The following is a 26,668-nucleotide window of genomic DNA, read 5'->3' on the forward strand; positions in this document are numbered from 1 at the left end:
TTTAGGTACCCGTTCAGGAAGCGGGCAAAGGTCAGATTTTTATCTCTCTGAATCAGTAAAAACAATCCCTAGCTTTCTCCATGTCCTTGGATCACTACCCATGAGGGGTTCTTCCTGTGGCAGCCTGGGGTGGGATTCTTAAATGTGCCATTCATCAAGAGACTGCACACTAGCCATCAGCAGCCTCTGGAGACAGTCAAGAAATGATAACAGAGCCGAGTTCCAAAGGGTGCCCGTGGGGTGATGGGAGCTGCTGATATGAGTCCATTCAAAGACACAGGGAGGGGCTACCCAAGGCAGGAGCTTATCTCATTAAAAGCCTCTTTTTTGATAACCAAAAAACGTTTTCAGTACCAACAATCCTGAGAAGCCTTTGAAGCACTGGGTGCCCAGGCTAATAAATCTTATTTAGACCAACTACATATATGTCAAACATATTGAACAGGTGAAATGGGCTAATGAACATGCTGAGGCAGTGAATGTCCCACTTGAGATGGCTGATTTTGGCTGTCAACCCAACACACACGGAGAGAAGGAACGCTATCTAAAGAACTGCCTCCATGAGATGGGACTGTGAGCAAGTCACCGAGGCGTTTTCTTGATTGCTAATTGATGTGGGAAGGCCCGGCCCACTGTGAATGGTGCCGTCACTCAGCACACAGGCAGGGCTGCACAAGAAAGATGAGCAGGACAGTCTGGGAGGAAGCCAGCACAGTGTTCTTCAGTGGTTTCTGCTTCAAGTTCCTGCCAGGGCTTCCCTCAGTGACAAACTGTAAGGCTACTGTGAGCCAAATCAGCTTCTTCCTCCCCCAAGTTGCTTTTGGTTTTACACGGCACCAGAAAGCACACTAGAGCACCATGTAAGAACCATTCCTCATTACGTTCAAATGCTCCATTCCTGCCCTGCTGGACCCCCTTTCACTTTAACTCTGTGTATCACAACCATCACGGCCTTGATCAAGCATCGAGAAGCTGCCATGGGCATTGCCACCAAGTCAGACCCATGCCAGCCATTGGAAGAACACTAGGTACAGTCTATGTCTACTGAGAAACACTGGGGCCATCGAATCGGATCTGGGTGGGAAGGACTACTTTACATGAGTAGGCACAATGGCTTTCTCTGCCTACAGACTTTTTATGAGAAACATGCCTAATTTTTATTATATTTATAGATATAAATTATATCATAAATATAATATAATAAAATAAAATATATATTTATTAGATATAAACACACACCATAAACGCAAGTCAAAAGGTACCCACAAGTGCCAGTAGGAGCCTCCTAAGTTCTGAAGAGGCAAATACTCCCCTTGACCTCCTCCAGCGTGTCCCCTGTAGGTGGCAGAATAAAATGTAAGTGGAAATAATTGTGTGTGTTTGTTTGTGTAAAGATGTGTGCACATGTATGTGGAGGTCAGAGGTCAACTTCAGGTGCTGTTCCTCAGGTACCATCGACTCTGCTGTGTGAAACCAGGTCTTCCACTGGCCTGAAGCTCACTAAGGCCAGATCTTGTGGATCTGCCTGTCTCACCTTCTTCTACCACCATGAGGAACTTCTATGTGTGTGGTCTGGGGTTAGAACTCAGGTGCTCCTGGGTTGTGGTAAGTATTTTTCCAACTGGGTCTTCTCTCCAGCCCCAGCCTGTTTCTCTCCTGGTTACTGGTTATCCAAGCATAATCTCTTCAATAGTCTGTAGGCAAAGTCTGCTCATTGGTAGCCTACACTCAACACCACTTCCTGCTTGAGTTGAAAAAATCCTTTAATGAACAAAATACGTGGTGGTCTAGTAGGAAAAGGAGAACTCCTGGCGAAATACTACGAAATGCCATTTTCTCTAGCTCCTCCCGCCTAGGAGAGAAAGCAGCACAGCAGAGGAGACAAGTCACCACCGTATGGGAAGACGAGACCCAGGGGCACACACGGAGTTCCTCACAGCTCGGGACACTCACCTCCAGCTCGCGCAGGGCATTGTCACACTCCTTCTGCCCAGGGGCCTGCTGAGTGCACAACATGATGAGTTGATTGATGCTCTCTGTCACAGCTCTAGGGAGGGACAGAGAGGGGCATGGGCTTGGGTGTCACACGCTCTCTCTATACAACCCATATAATAACGATAAAATTTATCTTTATGTATTAAATAAATTTACACATAAAATAAACACATCCAGAGACTAAAAAGGTAGACTCCCTACCATGCTTTTGATTACTCATCTGAGTTCTCAAGGGCTTTAACGGTTCCCTTAAGTAATTAAAGACTATCTTTTGATATACTCATGAGAGACAATGAAGCCACAGACAGCAACAAGACCACACTGACGTCATTTTCAGGACCCTTCTCCAGCGGTCTTCACAAAAGCTATTAGACCCGAGCAGCTTTCCCAAGTTCTGTTCTTTAAAATAGCTGTACTTTATGTTTCTACTGACACCAACAGGATTACAGCAGAGCCCCTGGTATTGCTTTATGTGCATCTCTATATTCAGATTTTATAAAGTAACCCATTTTTTTTTTCCTGCAAAGATTCTACTCTCATGAGCAACCTCTGGCTTAAGTCCTGGGTTATAGATAATTTAGAAACTCATGTTCCATTCCAAGTTAGTTTCTACCAGGTAGGAAAGAGAAGCTGAAGTTTTGCTTTAGTTTAGGGACAAACAGAAGTCTGTTTTAACAGAGTTCGTTGAGACTCTTTTTTTCATTGAATTGCTTTTGTAATTATACTGTTGGCTACATCAGTGGGATCTGCTTCTGGATTCTATTCTGCTCTACTGACCTAGGGTCTACTGTCCCACTGACCTAGGGTCTGCTGTCCCACTGACCTAGGGTCTGCTGTCCCACTGACCTAGGGTCTACTTACTGTTTCACTGATCTAGGGTCTACTCTGTTCCACTGACCTAGGGTCTACTCTGTTCCACTGACCTAGGGTCTCCTGTCCCACTGACCTAGGGTCTACTCTGTTCCACTGACCTAGGGTCTACTCTGTTCCACTGACCTAGGGTCTACTCTGTTCCATTGACCTAGGGTCTGCTGTCCCAGTGACCTAGGGTCTACTCTGTTCCACTGACCTAGGGTCTGCTGTCCCACTGACCTAGGGTCTACTGTCCCACTGACCTAGGATCTACTCTGTTCCAATGACCTAGGGTCTACTTTGTTCCACTGACCTAGGGTCTACTCTGTTCCACTGACCTAGGGTCTGCTCTCCCACTGACCTAGGATCTACTCTGTTACACTGATTTAGGGTCTACTCTGTTCCACTGACCTAGGGTCTACTCTGTTTCACTGACCTAGGGTCTACTCTGTTCTACTGACCTAGGGTCTACTGTCCCACTGACCTCGGGTCTACTCTGTTCCACTGATCTAGGGTCTACTCTGTTCCACTGACCTAGGGTCTACTCTGTTCCACTAACCTAGGGTCTGCTCTGTCCCACTGACCTAGGGTCTACTCTGTTCCACTAACCTAGGGTCTGCTCTGTCCCACTGACCTAGGGTATGCTCTGTCCCACTGACCTAGGGTCTACTCTGTTCCGTTGACCTAGGGTCTGCTGTCCCACTGATCCAGGGTCTGCTCTGTCCCACTGATCTAGGGTCTACACTGTTCCACTGACCTAAGGTCTACTCTGTTCTACGGACCTAGGGTCCATTCTGTCTCCAACATCACACTGTTCTCAGTGCTACAATTCTCTAGTAAGTCTTAGGGGGCTGGAGAGATGGCTCAGTGATTTAGAGAGGGCACTACTTGTACAAACGACCTGAGCTTGCCTTTAAGGATCCATGTCAGACAGCTCACAACTACACATAACTCTACTGGCACCCACACTCAGATGTAAACACACATGTGCATGCGGACACACACATATACCACAAAAGTTTAAAAAATAAAAATAAGTCTTGAAATTGCATAGAAATGATAAATACTGAGCCATTAGAAATGCCAATCACTGATACCATCCTTGTAGATTATACAAATGTACTGAATCACTATACTGAATCAATAAGTATATAAAAATACTATGTGCCAGTAAAAGCAATAAATCTTCATGTTTCATAAATGAAGACTCCAAAAGAGGTGATGACTCCCTACAAGGAGGCTATAAATAAGGCACAGAAATAAGACCTAAGTCCATGCCTGCCTATGTGATTCTCAAGCTGACCCAAGGTGGTCTTCTGCAGGAATATGATAGGTCTTCTCACCTCTTACCTGCCACAGCTAAAGAGCAACTTAGAGCAAGCAAGGTCAAAATAAGACCCATGTGGCTAGTAACACCATCTGATAAAAAAGTGACTCATTGTATTAGTTCAAAAAGTTACTCAGCTTGCCACAGAATACCAAATTAGATGGAAAATGATGTTGCCAACAGAAAGGTAATTAGCTGTATTACATATCAAATACTGCTTTCCATGTACACTCAGCTAGGGAGGATGAGAAGAGGGGAAACATTCTCAAACAAGAGAGAATCCTAAAGTAGTAGCTGTAGAATGGATGCTTGTGGCTTGTTGAAGGGGCATTATCAGGGTGTCATTACAAAGTACCATGTTTTCCTCCACGTAAGCAGAAGCCAAAGACCGAAAGCACAAGGCAGCCCCTAGCTCCAGAGACCTGGGCGGGTACAGTTTACAGTGGGTGCAATAGAAGTGTCCTCCAGAGAGCAGAATGACATGCCCTGCCTGGCAGCTCTTGAGACCCACTTCTGAGGAGAGAGGCTGGCACGTGTGACAGGAATAAGACTCAGGACGTGTCCTAAACTGTGAAACCATGATCCTTAGAGCTCATTTCCACGCATCACTGAAGTTTTCCATCAAATCCTCACTAAATGTGTTGCTATCTGTGTGTGTAGCGGTGTGGGGGTGGTGGGTAGGATGTGTGTGGGGGGGTATAGTTTCTGTGTGGGTATTTATGTTTGTGGGCATGTATCTGGAGACCAGAGAGCGGCCTCTATTATTCTCTCTCCTTACTTATTAACATCCCCAATGCTGCCCCTTACTGGTTCCCCCTCACAGAGTCCCCCTGGGCATCTCCCCACCTACCTTAACCTATCCCAACCCATGTTACAATGTTGACTGGTTTGATCTGGTATTCAGGCAACCACAGCTGCCGTGAGTTTATAAGTCCCATGGTCCTGCTTCTCTACGAAGACATTCCATTTAGGATGTGTTTACAGTTGGTGAATCTAGAGGATCCAGAGAAAGAGGCTCCTTTCTCTAGTCTCTTGTTTCTAGCTATGAAAAAAAAATTAATTAAAAGATAAGGGAGAAAAAGAAAGCAAAACAAAAGAAACTAGGCACAGTAGTAGTTTGGGATGGGACAAACTACAGAAATGTTGGCATGACATTGCACATCTAAGTGAGTCACTTAGACAATGGATCCATGACAGGGTAGAATAACATAGGTGTGATTAATTTTCTTATAATTAGATAGTCATACTTCACAGTCTATAGACTGTGTTTCTTAGGCTCTGTTTTTATCTAGCTATATTAGAAGAATGGAGATCTATAACCTCAGAAGTTAAAAGGGGGCTCTAAAGTAAGTTACCTATATCCAGAGATACTGAATTGACTTAAATTTGTCAGATCTGGCTGGGATTGTTCTCCCAAGTTATTTGAGACAGTCTTACTACGTAGTACAGGCCAGCCTCAAGCCCATAGTCTCTTGCCTCAGCCTCCTAAGTACTGGGATCATCACAAGGTACAAAGTCACCTGTCAAGGAACTTGGAGGGAAAGCAAACCATGATTACTTTCTTCCTCAAGGAAGAGAGGAGAGAGGCAGTCATTTTCCTGTAAGTCTTCCTTAGGCCTTATTATTCACAAAGCTTAGAGACTTAAAAAAAAAAGGATGTAGTTTAAATCTCCCTTGGTAGGCCAGCAAGGCACTGCCAACGAGGCTGGAGACACAAGACAACAGAAGACACAAAGACAGACCTAACTTGAGGAAAGCAGATGCGTAAGAAGAAAAATAACAGCCTTGGGGGAACCAGCCTCAGCCATGGAGCAGGGGAGCCTCATCATGAACATGAAGGGGAGGTCGGAATGAGAGCTCAAGACGTTCCAAGAATCTGCCCTGAGTTCAATCCTGGGTAAAGGCTGAGAACATTCTGAACCATCTGAAAGAAGAAAGAGGCCATTTCTGCAGGCCATCCATCCTCCCTTTGTGCAGCTTGCTGGGTCATTCTCTGCCAGTTTGTCACAGGAGATGGGGAGAAACCTGTATAGCAGTATCAAGAGGACAGGTGGAGCCTCTGTTTCCTAGGGCAGACCCTCAGAAGACAGGAAAACACCTGGCTAGATGTTCCTATAGTCAGGGCAATGCATACTGACACCAATCAGAGGGGACGAGCCTTTCCTGCAGCTACAGTTTAGATTTCCATTCCTGCCCCAAGTTCAAGGAGCATCAGATTAGCAGAACAACTCCTGGGTGGGGAGGAGTTAGATAAATGGTCCCCAAGGTTCTCCAGCTCCATCCGACTTTGACCCAGATGGGCACAAGACAGTACCCAACTTCTGCCCCACAGGTGCCATAAACCAAGGCTTATCTTCAATCCCAAGATGCTGAAATGGAATTCAGAGGTGAAAAGAAATAACCTCAGTATGCTCTTCACAAGTAACATCTGTGCCCAGATCATGAAGGATCACAGAGACCCCCCAAAGAGCAAGGGGTACAGCAAAGTTGACAGTGATAGGATAGGATAAGATATAGGATAGGACATAAGATAGGACATAGGATATAGGATAGGATAGGATATAGGATAGGACATAGGATATAGGATAGGATATAGAATATAGAATATAGGATATAGAATATAGAATATAGGATATAGAATATAGAATATAGGATATAGGATAGGATATAGAATAGGATATAGGCTATAGGTTATAGGATAGGATATAGGATATAGGATAGGATATAGGATATAGGATAGGATATAGAATATAGGGTAGGATATAGGATATAGGATAGGATATAGGATATAGGGTAGAATATAGGATAGGATATAGAATATAGGATATAGGATATAGGATATAGGATAAGATGGCATAGGAATCACAATAGGATAGTGACAGAATAGGCAAGCTATGGACATGCCTAAAGCACAAGCAGGCTGGGCTGTTGCCAGACTAAAAGGACTGTGAACTTAAAGACTAAGGACCCTGTTGTTCAACCTCCTATGTACTTAGATGGGCCTGTGTGTGCACCTAACATCCAGTACCCAGCATCCATGCTGGCCTTGGCCCCTATCAGGCCCACTGTACACAAGCATCAATAGATGACCCCCTAACCGGACAATGCTTGTATCACGGGAGTTTACTACACCCCTGGATCTGGCTGGAGGGGATTCTGAGGAATCACCCAGGAGCGGAAAGAGAGAAACACACCAAGACATCACAAAGGAGGTGCCAGTGCCATGGCACCACTGTCTTTCCACACGTTCCACATTAGCAACTCCACGGGAGATGCTCTGAGTGCCTCCTGGGCTCTAAAACCCCTCTAGGTCCACCGCTGTCAGGCTGAAGGCTGGCTCACAGGCCGTTGTTTTCATCTGGGCTCCGGTTCTCAGTGTCACCACCAGGGGGCCTGCGGATAGCTGGAGCCACAATTCTTTCCTGGTCTGTGTGGCCTTCTATAGCTGGCTTAAAAAACCCCAGTTCACATTCTCCCTTCTTCCCAGTTTAAGGGAGTGATAGCTCACTAAAGCTGGAAACTACAATTTGGAGATGATGCAAAAAAAAAAAAAAAAAATGAAGGTAATAATAATGGAGTTTAGACACATGAAAACATCAGCTGTCTTCCCCAAAGGCTTTTAGCAGGGGGAAAAAGAAAAAAAAAAACATCTTTTCCAGGAACGGGGACCAAACAGACATACCCAGCGCCCTGTCCTCATCCCCACTGTCAAGGTGGAAATTGGTTAGCACTCACAATTGAAATACAGCCTGGAGCAGTTTGATGAGAGGATAATTTTGCAGTCACCCTTTGCCACGAAATGAACCTGCTGTTCCAGTGGTTCATACTGGCTGTCACTTCGACAGGGTCTCAGATTCGCCTGGGAGATGGAGCACTACAGGTGTCTGTGAAGGAGTTTCTGGGTTAACAGGGGAGCGGAGTGAAGTGTAGACACCATTCACGGGACGGGCTGCTGGCACCAGTATGCGGTCGTCGGCTTTCTGATAGTACAGGCAAAGTGACCAGCTGCCTCATGGCCCTGTCACTATGACTACTCTGCCATGGCAGACTGCATCCTCAAGCTGCAAACCAAAAGAAACTCTTGTTTCCTTAGATTGCTCTTGCATATACTGTCACGGGGAAAAACGACAGCTAATAGAGAAGCTACAGGAGTCAAACCAAGGGCATGTAAGAATTGTCTAAGCCTCCATGTAAAAGGCAAACACGGACTTTAAAAATCTACTAAAGTCAGGAAAGGAGGAAAGACAGAATGCCAATGAGGGCTAAGAACTGCTGAAGGCAGCTGCCACCCATGCCCCTTTCACAGGCAGCAAAGCTTGGGCAGGGTGAGCCATCCCAACACCTGAGCAAGCAGGTAAACCAATAAAGTGCCTTCAGTGAGAATTCAGATTTGTGAACTCTTGACAGCTTAAAGACAGGAAGAACAAACAAAGAACAACCAAACAAATTAAAAATCAAATGCAAGCCAAGTGAATGCCAATCTCTGGGAGTTCTAGGCCAGTGGTCTACATAGGGAGTTCCTGCCCATCCAAAGCCACACAGAGAGACCCTGTCTCAAAATAAGTAAATAATCAAATCAAAATGAATAAAGGTGCACAAAGAACTGAAGCTTATCACTAAGGGCTCATTTTGGCCCCCTGTTACCTCTCAATTCATGTCCCACTGCCCCCAGCAGTGTCATACATAATGTAACACAAAGCAACGCTGAGGATGTATACAACACCACAGAATCACAACACAGCTTTTGTTTGTTTGTGGGAAAATGAATGTGAGGCTGCTTGTGTGGGATGGTCTTGGACTATCATTGCAGCCGGGTGGCCTACAATCCAACAGTCAACCCCACCTCCTGAGCTCGAGGGTCACAGTGGTGGCTACAGAGCAGAAGCCATATTAGATCCCTGGAGAGTGCCCCCTGCAAGTGATGGACAGGATATGTAAAATCCAGTTCAGCACAGAAGACAGCAGGTAGTGGACACCCAGTGTCTACAAAATGGCGTGAGCACTGCTTGTAAACATTTCCTAAAGTCGATTTTACTGAGCATGTACTTCTTGCAACATCTGAACAACATAACACTGCCTTAAACAACTTATTTAGAGACTAAAGAAATGGCTCAATGGTTCAAAAGCATGAAGACCAGTTACTAGATTTTCAGATTCCTAGAACCTAAGCAAAGTGCCTAATGAATGTGGTCACCCAACTGTAATTTTGACCGTGGCACATGGAGATGGGGGCTCCTCAAAGCAAGCTGGCTAGTCCTGTTGGCAACTCTGGGTTTGACTAAGAGACACTGCCTCCATAAATACAATGGAAGATCGGTAGAGTTTGTTCAAGAACGATTTCCAACATCAACTTCAGAATTTATGTGAGTACACACCTGATGTATATACATGTGTATATATACTCTCTCTCTCTCTCTCTCTCTATATATATATATATATATATATATATACACACACACACACACACACACACACACACACACACACACACACACACACACATAAACATAAAAATGTAAAAGAGAAAATCTGCTTCAACCATCATGTTTAGTCAGTCAGCCTAAGTAAGAACTGAAGAGTCTGCAAAGATGGAAGATATTCTTATTGGGCCAAAGACACAGGAATGAGTTAATTTTACAAAATGCCAGAATTTCAATCAATTCACCTCTGACAACAAGGACGACAGTGATTCTTTACTCAGTGAGAACTTGGTAGGATGTTGGGCCACACCCTTCAACTACAACAGAATCATTCACACATCCACAAGGCACACCCTTCAACTACAACAGAACCATTCACGCATTCACAAGGCACACCTTGCCCGCCCTTACCTTGCAGCTGCAGCCAGAAGATTTTTTGCGTTGGGAGCTCCAGGATCCACAGAGAGAGACTTGGCAGCTAACAGTAGCTTGCTGGACGCCATAGAGATATTCTTCAGATTCCCTATCACTTGCATCTGGTCTTCTTTCGTCTGCAGAGTCAAAAGAAAACAGTCAGTGAGGACTGACCTCAGTGTTCCAAGAAGCCTTCAGGTGGAGGCAGTCAGTCTGCAGATGTGTGACTGGCATCCAGTCATCCTCAAACAGAGATGCTCAGAGATGCATGTGGCAGAGAAGGAAGTGCACGTCTGGGTGGGTCAGCCAGGAGTCCTGCTTTCTTGTTATACAGGAGCGTTCAGGGGCTGGAAGGAGAACTGAGCGGCACCAGCACACAGGCAGGACAGCGATCCGAGCATCTTGCTCAACAATGCTGGAGTTGTCAAACATCTTGTACCTCCCAGCCTGGCACAAAGGACAGGCTTTGTGCAGATAGTCAGAGCTGACAGCATCCCAGAAGTATCAGACTGTGGAAGGACACACTCCTCACCCAGCCTGCTGACTGACAAATTACCTTTTGTAGAAAATGTAACAACAATAATAAAAAAAAAAAACAAACAAAAACCCCCAAACAAATGAACAACAACAACAACAACAAAAAAAAAAAAAAAACCTCACCAAACTACCAAAAAACCAGTCCTGCAAGATGATGCCAGACCAGTCATGTTCCCTAGCTATAAACAAGTAGTTCATCTCTCTATCTGAATGAGGTCATTTTTAATCATTTGAAAGTACCAGATGTAATTCATTTGAGTTCACTAAACCACAAATGCACATACATGTGTGTGTTCCTGTTCATGCATCAACCTACCTCATCTCTGATAAAAATTCTTCCCATTCCCAGCCTCCCCCAACCCTGGGAAAGGATACAGGCTTTGGTGGTGGACCGTGGGAAAACGTCACCATCATAGTTGGGCATACCGAGCCTGTGACATCACAGAATTTTCAAGGCAGTCAAGGAAGATGCTATAGCTTGTTTACAGGATCTTGCTCTCCACCCACCCTCAGCTGGGTGGTCGACCAGAATGAGGAGGCTCAGGTGAGCAGCACAGACCACCGTCCCACGCACCTGTGCCTGACCAGCCATCTCAATGCCTGCATCCAGGAACTCATCAAAGTCGTCACTGAATTTTCCAGAAGCGGCTGCCAGCTCTCCGCTCTGGCCCCTGGTGGCGTGGACGACTTCCCCAGCGGACTGGTTCAGATCAGCAGCAGCCTGGTTCAGTTCACTCTGGGCTTCCTGGAAAGCCTTTGTGCTTGGAGGTAGCTATGAGGACAAGAGGCACGTGACATGGGGCAAAGTGGGGACTGTGGAAAGAACAGTGACCTCCCAGGGCTGTGTTTCTCAGTCACTCAACTAGAAGATGGCAGGACCCAAAAAAAAAAAAAAAGCTATCTGTGGTGCCCATTACATACCAAAGCCACGCTGGCTTTCAGGTTTTTCCTAGATCTTCTTACCCCACCCCCACCCTAAACTTCTCCAGCTCACATTCCCACCCTCCCCAGCCCCATATAACCCTGCCACTTCAGCCATGTGTTCTCCAGGTCCCCTGCCCCCTCCTTCCTCTTTGCACTCTTTGCCTTCACTCTCTTCATCTTCCTCTCTCCCTCCCCCCACCTCCTTTCTCTTGTGGCCTGGTCAAATCAGTGTACTACAATAAAAGCCTGTCCTTCAACCATACCTTGGAGAGGTCATGTCATCAGCTCATACAAATGGCTCTGCACAGTGTGAGCCTGAGTTATGCTGGACCTTCCACATCTCCATCCATCCATCCATCCATCCATCCATCCATCCACCCACCCACCCACCCACCCACCCATCCATCCATCCATCCATCCATCCATCCATCCATCCACCCATCCATCCACACTCACTGAGATGGCAGGGCCCGGATTCATGCATCTCAGCTCTGGGATATAGCCTCTACCCTATTTTGTGTCTCTCACAATAGAAACTCTCAGTTTAGGCTTTTTAGAACTAAGAGGTCTGTGATGGCCAACTTCAAATCACATTCTTCTTAACATATGAGCACCGATTTTGTTTTATTAGTGGTTCTTGTAAATAATTTACCCCACCACCACCACCTAGTACAGTATTATTCTCAGAATTATAGTCATCAAAGTTGCAGGCTTTCCTAAGTGCCCACATATAATGCTGGACACCTGTAAAGAGAAGAAGCAGACACACTAAGCTTCCTTCAGTGTGGAACAGGAAAGAGCCCCGAGGAAAAAAACCTTTAAGATTCTGGCTTTCTTAATTAGTCTTGAACACATGTCCCTCTGTCCTTGAACTGCCTGTAACCATCTGTCATGCCTAAGAAAGAGCTAGATGATCAAAGCCTCTTTTCTGTCCCACTCAGATGACTCAAAAAAAGTCAATGTTAAAAGCTCCACCCCGGGGGCCAGGGAGATAGTTCAGTTGCTGAAGAAATTCCCTTACGAGCATGAAGACTGGAGTTCAACTCCCTCCAGACCCATATAGAATCTGGGTGTGGTGCTATGCACATTTAACCCTGACAGTAAGATGGGAAGCTCTCTGGGCAACCAGCCTCATCTACCTGATGAAGTTCTGGGCCACGGAGGGATCTGGGAGATCCTGCCTCAAAGGAAACTTGGAAGGTACCCAAGGAATGACATTTGAAGCTGCCCTGGGACCTCCAGAGGTTTGTGTGCACACATATGCATGCATGTACCTGAACATACATGTACAGTCATACCAGCAAAAACTCCTCCCTGACAAGTCCTCACTCAGAAGCTTTGCTAACCAGAAAGGAAACAGAAAATGGTAGAAAACCAAGACTCCTATGGGAAAAGCTAGATGCCCAGAGACTCCAAGGAAGGAAAGTCATAATCTCTCCTTAGGGAAAGACACCAGGTGCCCCTCCCAGAGAAGGACCTCACCGAATCTACAAGTAGCTTCTTGCTGGACTCCCCGATGCTCTTCAAGGCGACATCCACATCCTTCTGTCCAGGGAGGCAATTCACACAGTTATTCAGTGAGTGGGACACAGCTTTGGCCACCTGCATACACACATACAGAGGGAGGGAAACACCCTTAGAAAGAGCAGAGAGAACATTCAGAGCTGACACCAATGTGGGAATTGTCCACTGGCATCTACGAAACCCTGTTAACGAAGTTGAATCACCTTGGCCAGGCCTCTGGTCTCTGCTACCTGGTGCTGGGTTACAGGCTGCATATGCCATCTGCTCCCCACGGCCAGGAGCCGCAGCTCCAGAATCCAAACACAATTCTCCAATATGAGGCCAGGCCTTAGATCAAGGGCACCTTCTGTTACATGAAAGGGAACTGCCTCCCTTCTCCAGAGCTCTGCTGAGGTCTCCAAGGTTGGCTATGGAGCAGAGCTAAACTGGAATTAATTCTTCTCAGTAAACCTCTGGCACTGACACTCCTCAAGATCCCACTTTCACAACAGGCCAAGAGGATGCTCCACCAGTACCTCCTGCCAACCTGAAGATGTCCTCAATGTTTCCTTGTCATATGCCTTCAGGAATGCTGACACAGCTCCTTGCTTGCATGTCCTGGTCATCTCAGTTAAAAGGGAAGCTGGGGGTGGGAGTGGTTGGCAGTAACATTCTATGTAAGAATCTAAAACATCTTCCTAGTCCCATGTCAAGAACACCTCCCAGACTGGCCCTAACCACTGACTCCATTGGGTAGTTGAAGAATCTTCGGAGAGGTTAGGGGAGTCTTTACTCAACTTTTGGATAGCTGAACCTGAAGACTAGGAGGAGGAGTTTACGGAAGTGGACACAAACCCTGAGCAAGCATGCTATGGTCTAGAGTCCCAAAGTCCCATGTCATTTGTTGACTATGAATTAAGCAGATGCCACATTAAGGTGGGCAATGCTTACCACATTAAGGTAACACAAAACACTGAGTACCAGTATTGTCAGTCTTGTTACCACACACACTTTAGACGGAACTGAAAATACCTTCTGAGCACTCTTGCCAGGAAAACATGTCCACAAAGCAGGGAGTTGACCTGTACACAACCCCAGTGACCATGGCCCCCGTTCTCAGGCTCACCTGGGCTAATCTCTGCTGACTTTCTGTGTCTCCAGGTGCAATTAAGGCCTGCTTGGCTTCTTGGATGAGCATGGCAGAGCCCTCCATCACATCCCGAGCGGAGTCTAACATGGCATGAGCAGCCTCAGGATCATTTGTAGATGCAGCCACTCCCCGGGCAGCCTGGGCCAGTGTTTTCAGAGCTTGGGCTGTTTCTCTAGCTGCCACGCCTGGGGAGAAAAGCCTGTTAGAGTTCCTACTGGATCCCATCAGAAGTTAAGCTTTTTCCTTGGCAATAACACTGGGGTCCAGATTAATTTTTGACAAATGTGAATTGCCATGTTTCTCAATAAAATAGCTCACACCTTTGTGTCTGAGCCAATCAAGAGACACCACAATATATAAGATGCCTCATGCTCCAACTTCCCTTGTTTCTATTGCTTCACATGTCCTTAGATCTAAACCACAGACATGGGAACAGGTGTGCCGATGGACTGGTGCACAGGTTGTGGGAAATTATTTTAACACACTTGGCTTTACCGGGGCACACACTGTACACACAAAGTGAGCAGCAGTTCAGTGAATTTTCACAGACAGATACATCCACCAGTACAGTGTCATTCACCGACAATGCCCCTCACACTGAAAAGTAATCTCATATGTGACCTTAGACCAGCTTATCATGCAACATGCATTCATCTGCATCTGTTTTCTTTCTCTGTCTGTCAAGGCTGTGAGTTCAAGCAGTGCCATTGTGTGTAACTCCTTTTCCTCCTTGTGATCTTACATCAATGTCCTAACATTTGCTTATCTGTCACTTTGCTGGAGGACAGGTCGGTTGTTTTGTGTTTGGCCTTGTGTACTTATTCAGATGGACACACAGAATCACATCTCCTGAAAAAACCCTAGGATTTGAATGGCCGAGTCACCAAGGGCTAATGGAGCTTTAGAAAACAGCACACAACATGTTCTAGAATGGCTTTCCTACCGCACTTCCCATGGGCAATTTGGAGGAGGTGCAGTTTCTATATCTTAACTACTGGGATATTGTTGGGGTTTGAATTTCAGTGGGTCTGTAACTGCACCTCAATTGTATTTTAATCTCTTTAGGAGCAACCATTCAAGTTTGTTGTTGTTGTTGTTGTTGCTATGACAATAACCTGACAGGAAGTAGGAAAAAGGGGTTTTACTTGGTATATAATTCCAGGTTGTGGGAACTCGGGATAGTAACAGCCCATCATATCTACGGTTGAGAGCAGAGATAGAATCCAGGCACCACGGCCCTGCACTTACGTTTGTCTTTCCCTTAGCTGTTCGGAACCCTGCCTAGAGAGTGATATGGCCTATAGTTTGCTAATGGATGCTAGAGAGCACAGCAACCAGGCCTCCCCACCCCAGGCACGCCCACGGGCTAACCTGGACTAGAGACTCCCTACTAAGAGTCTCTTCCCATGGGGCTACAGAGGTGTCCGTAGTTAAGAATACTTGTTGCTCTTGCAGAGGACCTGAGTTTGGTTCCCAGCACCCACATGATGGCTCATAGCTGTTGACAATTCAGTTCCAGGGGATCTGGCACCCTCTCCTGACTTCTCATCAGGCATGTATATGATATATATATATATATATTTCCTCTAAGGTTACTTTTCCAGATAATTTTAGGCTGTGTAACGTTGATCATTAAAACTAACTCAATATTTAATGGCTATTGGAGATCCTCTTGTGAAGCATCTATCTTTAAATCCATTTTGATACCGATGACCAGTCCTCTGCTGCTTCAGCACCATCTCATCAGAATAAACACAAGTCCCCTAGTTTACGGAGGCTGGAGGATCTTTCTCCGAGGAACCAAGGAACCTGATCTTCTCTGGAGCTTCTCTCAAGAAACGGTTCCCCAGAAGGCCTAGCAACAACAGCGCTCCAGGCAGTACTGGAGCTGGACCTGAGGTTGCTAGCTTCCTGTCACACACTCTTGGGGACAGGCAAGTGAGAGGGCCTTTTGTTGGAACCCAGACTCTGCATGGAAATTACTCCTTTCAGTCTGGAGTACGGCTTTCTATAGGGTCATCACAAACACAGCCAGCGGTCTTCCCTGTGGTAACCATGAGGCTCCATACTGAGAAAAGATCAGATCCCTACAAAACAGCCATCCCTGCAGCCACAGGCTCACTGGTCTGCCTGTCGGCTGGGATAACGTGCAGTCTAACCACGCAGATCACAACACCGCCAATCTACTGATTGCCAGGCAGCCTGTGGAAAGGATGGACGTTACAGTCAGCATTGCTTTCTTTTTGTTGTATGTATGTGTGTTTGTGTTGTGGTGTGTGTGATGTATTTGTGCATGTGTGTGTTATGGGTGTGGTGTTCGTGGTTGTGTGTGATGGTGTGTGTGTGAGATGGGTATATGTTTATGTGTATATGTTTGTGATGGTGTGTGCCTGTGTTTGTGTGTGATCTCTGCATGTGAAGGCATTAGAGAAGCCCAGAAGAGAAAACACAAAGGTAAATAAAGCTAAGGATTAGAAGAGAAAGATTTTGCTTCAGCTTTTGGCTCCAGGTTGAAGGATGTCATCGCTCAGAAGAACTCCAGATGTGGTGAGGCCCTCATCCCGCTGTCTTCCCTGCCAAGTGTCTGTGTCTAGACTGCTGTCTCTCTCCCAGGCCACAGCTTCCCACAAGCCTCAGGAGTGGCTGAGATCCTATGACTGTCTGGTGCAGGTTCTCCTAGGCTGTGATTGTTCAGACATCACCTACTGCCTTCTCATTTATTATCTGGACTCTTAAATCTACGTCTGTTCACATTCTGAATTAAAGCAACATTCATAATATGCACTTAAGCTACTGACTGGGAAATACAAGATCAAGATTATAGATCAAGAGAATATACATTTTTGAAATTACATTTGCTTATTTTGTGTGAGTGTGTAGGTGTAGGTATAGGTGTGTGTATATGTGTGTGGGTAGGCATGTCATCTGACATGCATGTGGAAGGCAGAGAGCAACCTGTAGGAATCAGTTTTCTTTTTCCTGTGTGTGGGTTCCAGGAATAGAACTCAGGTCACCAGGCTTGGCAGCAAGCATCTTTACTGGCTGAGCCATCCTACATACTGACCCTTAAGGTGATTTTTGAAAGGTAGAAACTAGAAAGCCAAGCTCTAAAGCCCTAAGCCTGTCCTGCCCATGAATCTCCTGGGGAGGACTCACTGTGAAACCAAGGTACAAGAAAGGACCCTGTGTGGAGGAAGCAAGTCCAAACAGAAAAGATTAGATTATCAAAAGGATGAACAAAGCCACCAGGGGCTGGAGAGCCCACTGAATGTCTAAGGCCCAACAGGACTATTTACAGCCAAGTTTTCATGGACTCACCATAGGGTCACAGGATCAAAGTCAGCAATGTCCTTTCCCCCCTTCACTAGCCCCATGATATTGCTTTTACAGTCAAGTGTACACAAAGATTTGTAACCCACCAGGGGCAAACTGTAAAGCACACATCTGTTCTAATAACTGCAATCCTTGGAGAGCACAGACTGCTTTCGCATCTGAATCTTCAATTACACTCCAGAGCAGAGTTTCAGGACAAAAAGAGATAGCAGACATATCAGCTATACTTCATAACTGTTGTTGTCAAGAGTGGGGCTCGTGAGCTAGCCTTGATCTGATCCTCCAGTCTTCAGGCTTGTGCTAACACACCCAGCTCTCAGACTGTTATTTTCAGAATTCACACGTAATCATGTCAAGCCATTGCTAGGCCACAATACAAGGCCCCAACATGAATTTAGGAAATGATGTAAATTGTTAATTTGTTTTGAAAACAATTTTGATTTTTTTTGCAAAAAAAAAATGTACATAACTATGATAAATGGTTTAGAAATGTGTTTAGATTATTTTGCTTGCCAAACAAAACCCACTTGCATTCAGGTACAGCCTACCAGGCGTTAATGTGTAGTCCCTGAACATTCACAGGCATCAAGCACTCGGGGAGGGAGCCTAGACTTAGAGTTTGTCTACCTGTTCTCTCTCTCCTTGCTTCCCATACCCTTCAACTGTGCTGAAATCCAACCAAGTAAGCAAAACCCTCCTTATCCTTGAAGCCAACGGAGGCTTCTTCACTGTCCTATATGACTCTCTGGGCAGCAACTCTTTGTCTCCAGAAACTTGTCTCCCTTGGTTTCCCTCCTCTGCCTATGGGCGTGGTTCCCACTTCCATCACTCAGTGGGGTCTTTCACCAGTTTACTCTTTCCACTCAGCCGCTCACCCCAGGTAAACTTTCCCAGAGTTAAGGTTTCAATCAATTACCATGACCCACCTAATAATTACAAAACCTGCACTTCCAGCCAAGCCTCCTCTCTGACAGCTAGAGAGTAAGCTCTCTCTCCATCACATCTCTATGTGCACACCCACCAGCCCATCTGCAGTTAGAGCCAATCTTGAGATCTCTCCCTAGCAACTCACAGAACTCTATTCATCTCTCAGCCCTAAGAACTCTCCATGTTTTCCTCCTCATCCCCATCCCTGGCAACGTTCTAACCAATCCCCAAGCAGGGTCAGGCTTGCTTCTTTAATCTGGCTCCTGTACACACTGCTCCTGAACTCTAGATCTTGAATGTCTACCAAAGGTCCCCGTGTTAAAGAACTGGTCCCCAAGGCAATTTGCTGAGCATTAAGTCACAGGGCCTAATGGGAGAGTTTCAGGACAATGGGCAAACAACTCTTGAGGGCAGTTATGGGCTACTTCCTTCTCATTCCCTTCGCTTCCTGTCTATGATGTGGTTTTAGTATATGCTCCTGACATGATGTGCTATGTCACCACATACTCAAATAATTAAGGACTAGAGCCACCATGTTTAGCTTTCTCCATAGAAATGAATTACCTGTGTACTCTGTTTAGTGACATAGATTTAAAGCTGAGTAACTATCACAGCTGACTGCCACCTCTCATCTGGAGGAGTTTAACTGCATGCTGGTCTTCTGCTCTCACTTGTCTCTCTCCATTCTGTTCCACACAGAGAAGGAAGGCTCACACACAGGACACTGCAATCTGCCGCCACATCTAAAGCAATCTAATCGTTTTCTATGGCTTTTGGTGAAACTCCAAGCTGCTCATGTTGCCTACGAGGCCTTGGCGCATCTTTCCAGCCGTGTCTTCTCTTGCCTTTTACCAGAACCGTCTCAGTTCCTTGAGTCAGTCTTTTCTCTTATCTCCGAGACTTCCTGCCACACAGCACCTTCTAAATCCTTCCAGAACTTGATGGCTTTCGAGCTAGGCTGTTTTTCACATGCCAAGGAGACCGCCTGCCATCCCGCACGCTGGCAGTGCCAAGGACTCTAGGCCAGTCTCCCTCCTCAAAGACACATTTCACCATACTCAAAATCTGCCAAACTTCTGGGATCATGTAGACGTTTTTGAAGTGTAAACTTTCCCCTCTAGTTTGTAAGAATTTATACCCACATTTCCCTTTTCCTTGGCACCCCTCAAAACGTCCTAAGTGATCTTCAATATTCTTGTCTCCTCTGAAAAATTTACCTTATTTTCTGATTAGAAAAGAATTATATATTCTTATTACTATGTCATTCTTACTTCAGTTTCCTGTTTGTTCTTTTAGTTTTCAAGTAATAAGAATGTGCATTTTTGATTTTGCTTGGAGGAATGACATATTAACTCATGCAAACCCACCCTCACACAGAGAAATGACTGGTAAACATGGCTGAAGTCAGCTGGGCGGCCGGAAGGCATCAGGGTAGAGAGGACCAAGAGCTGGGAAGAATGACAATCAGAGAGAGAGGCACCCACGGCTCAGGGCAGCTTCTTCCCTTAAGGTGGCCCTTAATTTATAACAGCTGTAAGAGAAAGAGTAGGGGGAAGGAAGGGGGAGAGAGAAAGACAAAGGGAGGGGAAAGGGAGGGGGAGAAAGTGGGAGTAAGATAGGAAGAGGGGGGAGAGGGCATGAGAGGGGAGAAAGAGGGGGAAAGAGGGAGAGAAGGTACCTCAGAGCCAATCCTCCTACAGTACGTGGGGCTAGGGAGAGTGTTCTAAGCCACAGCCTCGATGCACACTGAAGCCTTACCGCAGCCTCACTAAGGGCTACACCCTGGAAGGTAAACTGGATTCAGAAAGCACACCCCCTTCATCAGTTACACGGACTCTTACCAGGTTCCTCAGAACATCTCTGCCTTTCATTAGGAGGCAGCTGACAATGGAAAACCTCAGGTCGTCTCAGTGCCCTGAGAATGCACAGGACACAGCTCTGCTGCCTCCTCCCTTCCATCTTGGATACTCTGCGCTCTCTTCCCCTGCCCGCTCTCTGATTCTGTTGACATCCGTATTCTCTAACTCTTACATTTTTACACTTTGGTGGGATTTCAGGAGTCAGAGGTAGTCCTAAAGTGTACAATCATCGCCCCCTTGTAGTCTAATAAGGGGTCTACACAAAGTTCGAGAGCTGTTTTATTACATCCCATGCTATATAGTTAATATGTGTAAGGCTCACGGGATCTGGATCAGCTAAGCTAAGGAGCAGATCTTTATGCTTGTGTGGGAGGGACTTCAGAGTTAGGTTAAGCAAGGTGAGAAGTTTGGCCGCCAGTGATGGTCTTCAGTAGTTGGGCATCAATAGGCTGGGGTCCTGGGCTCTATCAGTAGGAGGACGTGAGCAGCCCAGCAGCCTCATGCTCCTACCAACATCACTTCCAGGCATGATGAACAATACTGCTGTGAACCGTGAGTCAAAACCAAAGCCTTCTCTCCTGAACTCCATACACATGAGGTAATTCATCACAGCCATAAGAGAAGTCTCCACTATGCTTGGGGAGAGCTTAGAAACAGTGCTGTGGTGAGTGCCAGAAGGATGGTTGTGAAGCTGGGGGAAGAGAGGCACATTCACGGGCAGATCAGTAGCTCTTCCTCTGCAGACCAGGGGGCGCGCAGCCCACCACAGGAAAGCCTGGGAGTCCTACCTGTGTAGTGCTCGTTGCCTTGAGCAGCGCAGGTGAGGAGCTGCGCCATGGAGGAACCCACTCCCTTAGAGGTGCTGCCCAGGTCCTGAGCACACTTCTCTAGCTGTAAGAAAAATCCAAAGAAGGCAGAACTTAGAAAAGAAACATTCCCGAGGTCTTAGAGCATGACGTAGAACAACAGTGCACATCAGAACCAGGACCGAGCTGGCTGGGCAGAGTGCAGAGGGCTTGGCTGTGAGGCTCTGCCCTGGCTGGGGAGTGGGGGTGGGGGAGAGGGTGAGAGAGAGAGAGAGAGAGAGAGAGAGAGAGAGAGAGAGAGAGAGAGAGAGAGAGAGAGAGAGAGAATGGCAGAACCCACACCCAAAACAGCTTACTGTTTCTCCTGGAAGTGGCTTCAGCTGACTTTCTGCAGCGGCCATCTTGGCGTCCTGCAGCTCATTCTTGAGAGTCTGCACTGTGTTCAGTGCAGAATCGATTTCCATGGGACCACAGGCTTCATGGGCCTGTCAACAGAGTTGGGTATGTGCATACAGTCAGCTTGCAAAGTGTAACTCCCTGCAACCTAGTAAATGTTTTCAGGTAACTCTGACTCTAGCAGAAGGTAGCAAGTATTCCCCAGAGAGGCAGAACCACTGTCACTCAGGTCCTTAAAGGTATTCTTCCTAAGTTGTTAATTATATGAGCCTGAGGACTACACACACAGAAAAGCTACTTCACTCTCAGACCCAGAGGATGTATTTGTTTTATTCACTAGGCCTGAGTTGCACTGACGGAGCACACAGTACAGCATGTCTGTACACAGAGGCTTGGGATGCACACAGAGGATGAATAGACAAACTGAGGAAGAACCCCTTAAAGAGCACACAGCATTAAACATTTTATCACCATAAATCATTTCTGTAATGGCTTGCATATGCTCAGCCCAGGGAGTAGCACTATTAGAAGGTGTGATCCTGTTGGAGTGGGTGTGTCACTGTGGGTGTGGGCTGTAAGAGCTTCATCCCAGCTGCCTGGAAGCCAGTGTTCTGCTACCTTCAGATGAAGATGTAGAACTCTCATCATCATCCTGCCTGGATGCTGCCATGTTCCTGCTTTGATGATAAGGGCCTGAACCTCTGGACCTGAGATCTAGCCACAATTAAACATTGTCTATGAGTTGCCTTGGTCGTGGTGTCTGTTCAGTGGTAAAACCCTAAGAGACCTTCCCTATTAAAGATGAAGAACTCCTTCTCATCACTTGTTTCACTTGCTTAAGTCTCTTGATCACTTAGAACACTAGCCTCCAACAGCCAGGATTCCATGGCCCCAACACATAATTTTGCCCGTCAGCATTCTCAATACTTATAAGTCATCACTCTGTGCCTTATTTTGATAACTGCCACAAAGCATCACTAAAGTCTAGGTGACTGGATGTTATGCGTTCATGTTATTAGGTACAGAAGCTGAGAGAGGCCAGCAGACTCGACAATGACAGGGCCTGGACAAATTCACCCTGCTTAATTCCAGAGCCTTCAAGCTTAATCCTTCCCATACATTGGAAAATAAATAAATTAAGATCTCTCGCAGCCTCTTCCTGGACCAGCAGGCAATGCTTCAGCATCACTTTGGGGCTCACTGTTCCTGGGTAGCCGACTGCTGTTAGTGTGTGCCACGATTCTCTGAGAAAACTTAGCTTGCTACCGTGTGGGCTGCATGACCTGTGGTGTGGATGGGTTTTCCAGGTATGCTGGGTACCGGAACTCTAATTAGCACCCACTATGCCCACCAGGCCATTATAATGTGGATGGTTCTCAGACCTCTCTGAGGAACAGTTCAAACTTTGTTGGAGAGAGTCTAAGGCCCTGTGCACTTGGCTTTGGCAATGGGGCACCTCTGTTCATGTCAGGCATTCAAGTTGGCTTCCACTTTCTTCTCTTACCACTTTACGAGGCTGCGAGCTTCTATAAAGGGATTGCTACAAGGAAAAATGAATTCAAGCCAGAACTTCATGCTAATAACTACATCAGAGTCGCAGTGGGCTCCTTTGATAACTGAGTTTCAGAGACAGAAATGTATTTAGTCTCCAATTCTATCCTACTGAGACTCTGTTAAGGCAAATGTGCCCATGTAAGGGGTGAAAACCTTTTAGGGAAGAATATTGTAGCTAAGACAACAGCCTCCTCCTAGGTATATTGTCTACCTATATGATTTGCTCTTAAGTTCTTGAGATGGTACTTGGAAGATAAGGATAAAATCAATTATTGCTTAAGTTTGGATCTGAAATGGCCAATGCCTCATGTGGGAAAGAATTAGTCTCAGTCCATAACACTCCTGGGAGGCAGGGGAACCATTAGGAGGTAACACCTAGAGGAAGGAAGGTATGTTATTGGGCGTGTACCCTTGAAGGAGTTATTGGGACCCGGGCTCCTTCTTGTGTCTTTTACATCCTGGCTACCATGAAGTGAGAAAGTCTGACCTGCCTGTACTCTCACATGGTGTTGCTGCCTCAAGGTACACATTACTGCTACCAGCCACAGGCAAAATGGCCGACTGACAGTAAACAGAAATCCATGTCCCCTCTTCCTTCTCTTTCTTCTTCACTGTATTTTCTTTCCTTCCTTCACCTTTCTTATTCTTCTTTTGCTTGTTTAAAGAAAAAAGGAAGGGTCTTACACAGCCCTGTCTGGCTTGTGTAGCCAATAAATACGCTGAGGGTGACCTTGAACTTCTGATGGTTCAGCCTCCATCTACCAAGGGCTGGGTTTATAGGCATGTACCACCCTGCTTGACTAAACCCTTCTTCCTCTATTTATCATAGTCCTGAAAAGATAATTAATTAGCCTACTTATTTGGCCTGAAATTTATCTGATACCAAGACACTGAAGATGAGCAGTCTCACCTAAGATAGAAAAACAGACCATTCATTACCTGACCCAGGAAATGGGAAGAGATGGAGGAAGCATATAATTTGGAAGTCATTCGTACCTAAAAGCTGATGATCGGGCCTGGGAGCTTACACTAAACGTTAGACCACAGTGCTGTCTGAAACGGAAGGCTGTGCTGAGAAACTGGCCCAGCAGTGCAAGGGCAGTCATACCAGAACACCACAAAAGGATGAAAAGCTGAAGAGCTATCATGGGAGCAGGCCCCACTTGCCTTCTGGGAGGCGGTGCGCAGCTCAGCCAGACTGGTCGCCAGGTTCTTGGCGCACTGACTTAGCTGCATGGCTGCGGCCTGGTCACTCACGGTGGGCACCGCCGCCTTAGCAGATGACACCATCTTGCTTCCAGGCTGTGGAGAGATGAATGGAATGTAAGATATCTCCTAGGCAACCAGCAGCGGAGAGATCCATCGGCATGGGCTCCACGGCGACGAGAACACACCTGCCCCTAAAACGGTGTGGCTTGAATGAGAACCGTCCCCCACATGTTCTTGAGCTTGAATAAACACTTAAGGAGGTTAGGGAACCTTTGCAATCATGCCAGAGAAAGTGTCACTAGGTGTCTCTGGGTTGTCACTGTTGTGATGAAACACCACAACCAAAGAAACTGGGGAGGAACGAGTTTCGTTGGCTTATGCTACCACATCACTGTTCATCACTAAAGGAAGTCAGGACACAAACAGGGAGGGAACCTGAAGGAAGGAGCTGATGCAGAGGCCATGGAGGGGTGCTTGCTCTCCATGGCTTGCTCAGCCTGCTTTCTTATAAAACCCAGGATGGCCAGCCTAGGGATGGTGCCACCCACCATGGGCAGGGTCCTCCCAAATCAGTCACTAACTAAGAAAATGCCCTACAGGCTTGTCTGCTTACAGCCTGATCTGTAGATATTTTCTCAACTGAGGTTCCCTCTGCTCAGATGACTATAGCTTTCTGTCAAGTTGACTGTAAACTAGCAAACATGAAGGCTTAGGTGTATAGCAGCATCCTCCTTCCTGGTCTCTTCCTAACTGCTTCCTGTGTGAAGATGATGTCCTGCCAGACCTCACCGCTGCTAATGGACTCTAGTCCTCTGGGTCCTAAGATAAAATCAACTCTTCTTCCTTAAGCTGCCTTTGGCCATGGTGTTTATTGTCACAGCAATGAAAGAATAACTAACACAAGGGACACACTAAACTCCACCTAATTCCTGAAAAGAAGGCTGAGTGTCTACAAGCACCCGCTGTTCTTGCTGAGGACCCACGTTCAGTTCCCAGACCTGCAGGCAGCTCACAGAGCGGTGTGTTAACTCTAGTTCCTGGATTGAATGCCTGCTTCTGGCATCCGTGGTTTTACACACACACAGTGCACAAAGATACAGGCAAAACATAACCAGAACACTGAATTAAATAAATCTTAAAGCAATATCAGCAACAATAAAACAAACAATTACCATGCCAAATTAGACACTCAGAGAGAGTACAAGGTATCAAAATGGGGCAAGACAGGCAAGTTGGGTAAAGTGACTTGAAATTCTCATTTAAAATAGATTCCAAAGATAGCTTTTGGTAAGGACATTTCTTTACCCTTCCCAAGTAGTGCTTTATCCGGACCTTTAAACACATTTAACATAAAATAAAGATGAAAAAGATGGCCTTACTTATTCACAAACCAAAATACACTCACTCCCCATGCAGAATGCCTATGCACACGCAGACCTATCTTCAAGAACAGGTTGTTTGACATGTTCTTTTACAATTCCCAGTTCTGCCTGGTTTTTTAGGTGTACAGTGTTCTTTGAGTCCTGTAGATGTTTCTCAGTCTCCCACTGTTGGGATGTATCCATTTCCTTGCCAATGCCAACGTAGAAAAAAAATGGCAAGGAACTAGCTAAATCTCAATTAATTTTTAGTGTGTAAAATTTTAGTAGTAGCTTTTCTGGCTTCAATGCATATCAGCTTTTAGGGCTTTAAAAATATATGTTATAAGTGGGTCTCAGAAAAATTGTAATGATTTAAGTGCCAGATCATAAATATTAAGGATAAAAGTACTACTTTAGTATTTAAAGAATTAATGAGAATCAGTAGGAAAACCTAATGTAAGTACTAAAATACTTGAATAATTTCATGTTACCAGCTCTTAAGAACATAATACTGAAGCATATGAAAAATGTTTAACATTTGAAAACAAAAGATATGAAATCAAACAAAAAAAAATTAAAAAAAAAAAAAACAAGCTAACATGCTTGTTAAAGCTCCTAACTCCATCTTATAAAAGATATATTAAGAAGTATGCCCCATATACTGTGAGCTATAAATTCACATTGTTCATCCTTCTGGAAGGGCAACTCTACAATATTCATGAAGGAAGTTAAAGATGTATGCTTGGGTTGGGGGCTGGGTTAGCTTAGTGGTAGAATGTATGTGTGTGTTTGTGGATATATAGTATCTAATGCGTGTGTATAGTGTATATATACACACGCATTAGATACTATATATGTATTTTAACAGTTCTTGCTCACATTATGTATATTTATATAAATTATATAAATATAAATATACACACATTTTTTTCCATGATTTATGCCCCCCACCCCCCAAGACATAGTCTTTCTGTGTATCCCTGGCTGTCCTATGTAGACTAGGGTGTCCTTGAACTTGGAGATCTACATGTCTCTGCCTCCCAAGTTCTAGGATTAAAGGCCTACGCCACTGTGCATGGCTGAAACATCCACACTTTTAAT

At 45.7% G+C, this 26,668-nt stretch overlaps 1 protein-coding gene across 5 annotated transcripts in view; it reads right to left on the minus strand.

Annotated features, from left to right (window-relative positions):
- Positions 1 to 26,668, minus strand: part of TLN2 (talin 2) — a 402,865-nt gene that overhangs the window by 84,585 nt on the left and 291,612 nt on the right. For all 5 annotated transcript variants that reach the window (XM_080934594.1, XM_080934590.1, XM_080934592.1 and 2 more), the window contains 8 exons: positions 24,165 to 24,299; positions 21,404 to 21,532; positions 21,030 to 21,132; positions 14,099 to 14,307; positions 12,952 to 13,071; positions 11,120 to 11,317; positions 10,006 to 10,145; positions 1,954 to 2,047 (listed from right to left, as the gene is read on the minus strand). In XM_080934594.1, the coding sequence (XP_080790720.1) occupies positions 1,954 to 2,047; positions 10,006 to 10,145; positions 11,120 to 11,317; positions 12,952 to 13,071; positions 14,099 to 14,307; positions 21,030 to 21,132; positions 21,404 to 21,532; positions 24,165 to 24,299 (1,128 nt within the window). The remainder of the gene's footprint in view (positions 1 to 1,953; positions 2,048 to 10,005; positions 10,146 to 11,119; positions 11,318 to 12,951; positions 13,072 to 14,098; positions 14,308 to 21,029; positions 21,133 to 21,403; positions 21,533 to 24,164; positions 24,300 to 26,668) is intronic.

The sequence above is a fragment of the Micromys minutus genome (assembly GCF_963924665.1).
Source record: "Micromys minutus genome assembly, chromosome: 21".
Classification (NCBI taxonomy): domain Eukaryota; kingdom Metazoa; phylum Chordata; class Mammalia; order Rodentia; family Muridae; genus Micromys; species Micromys minutus.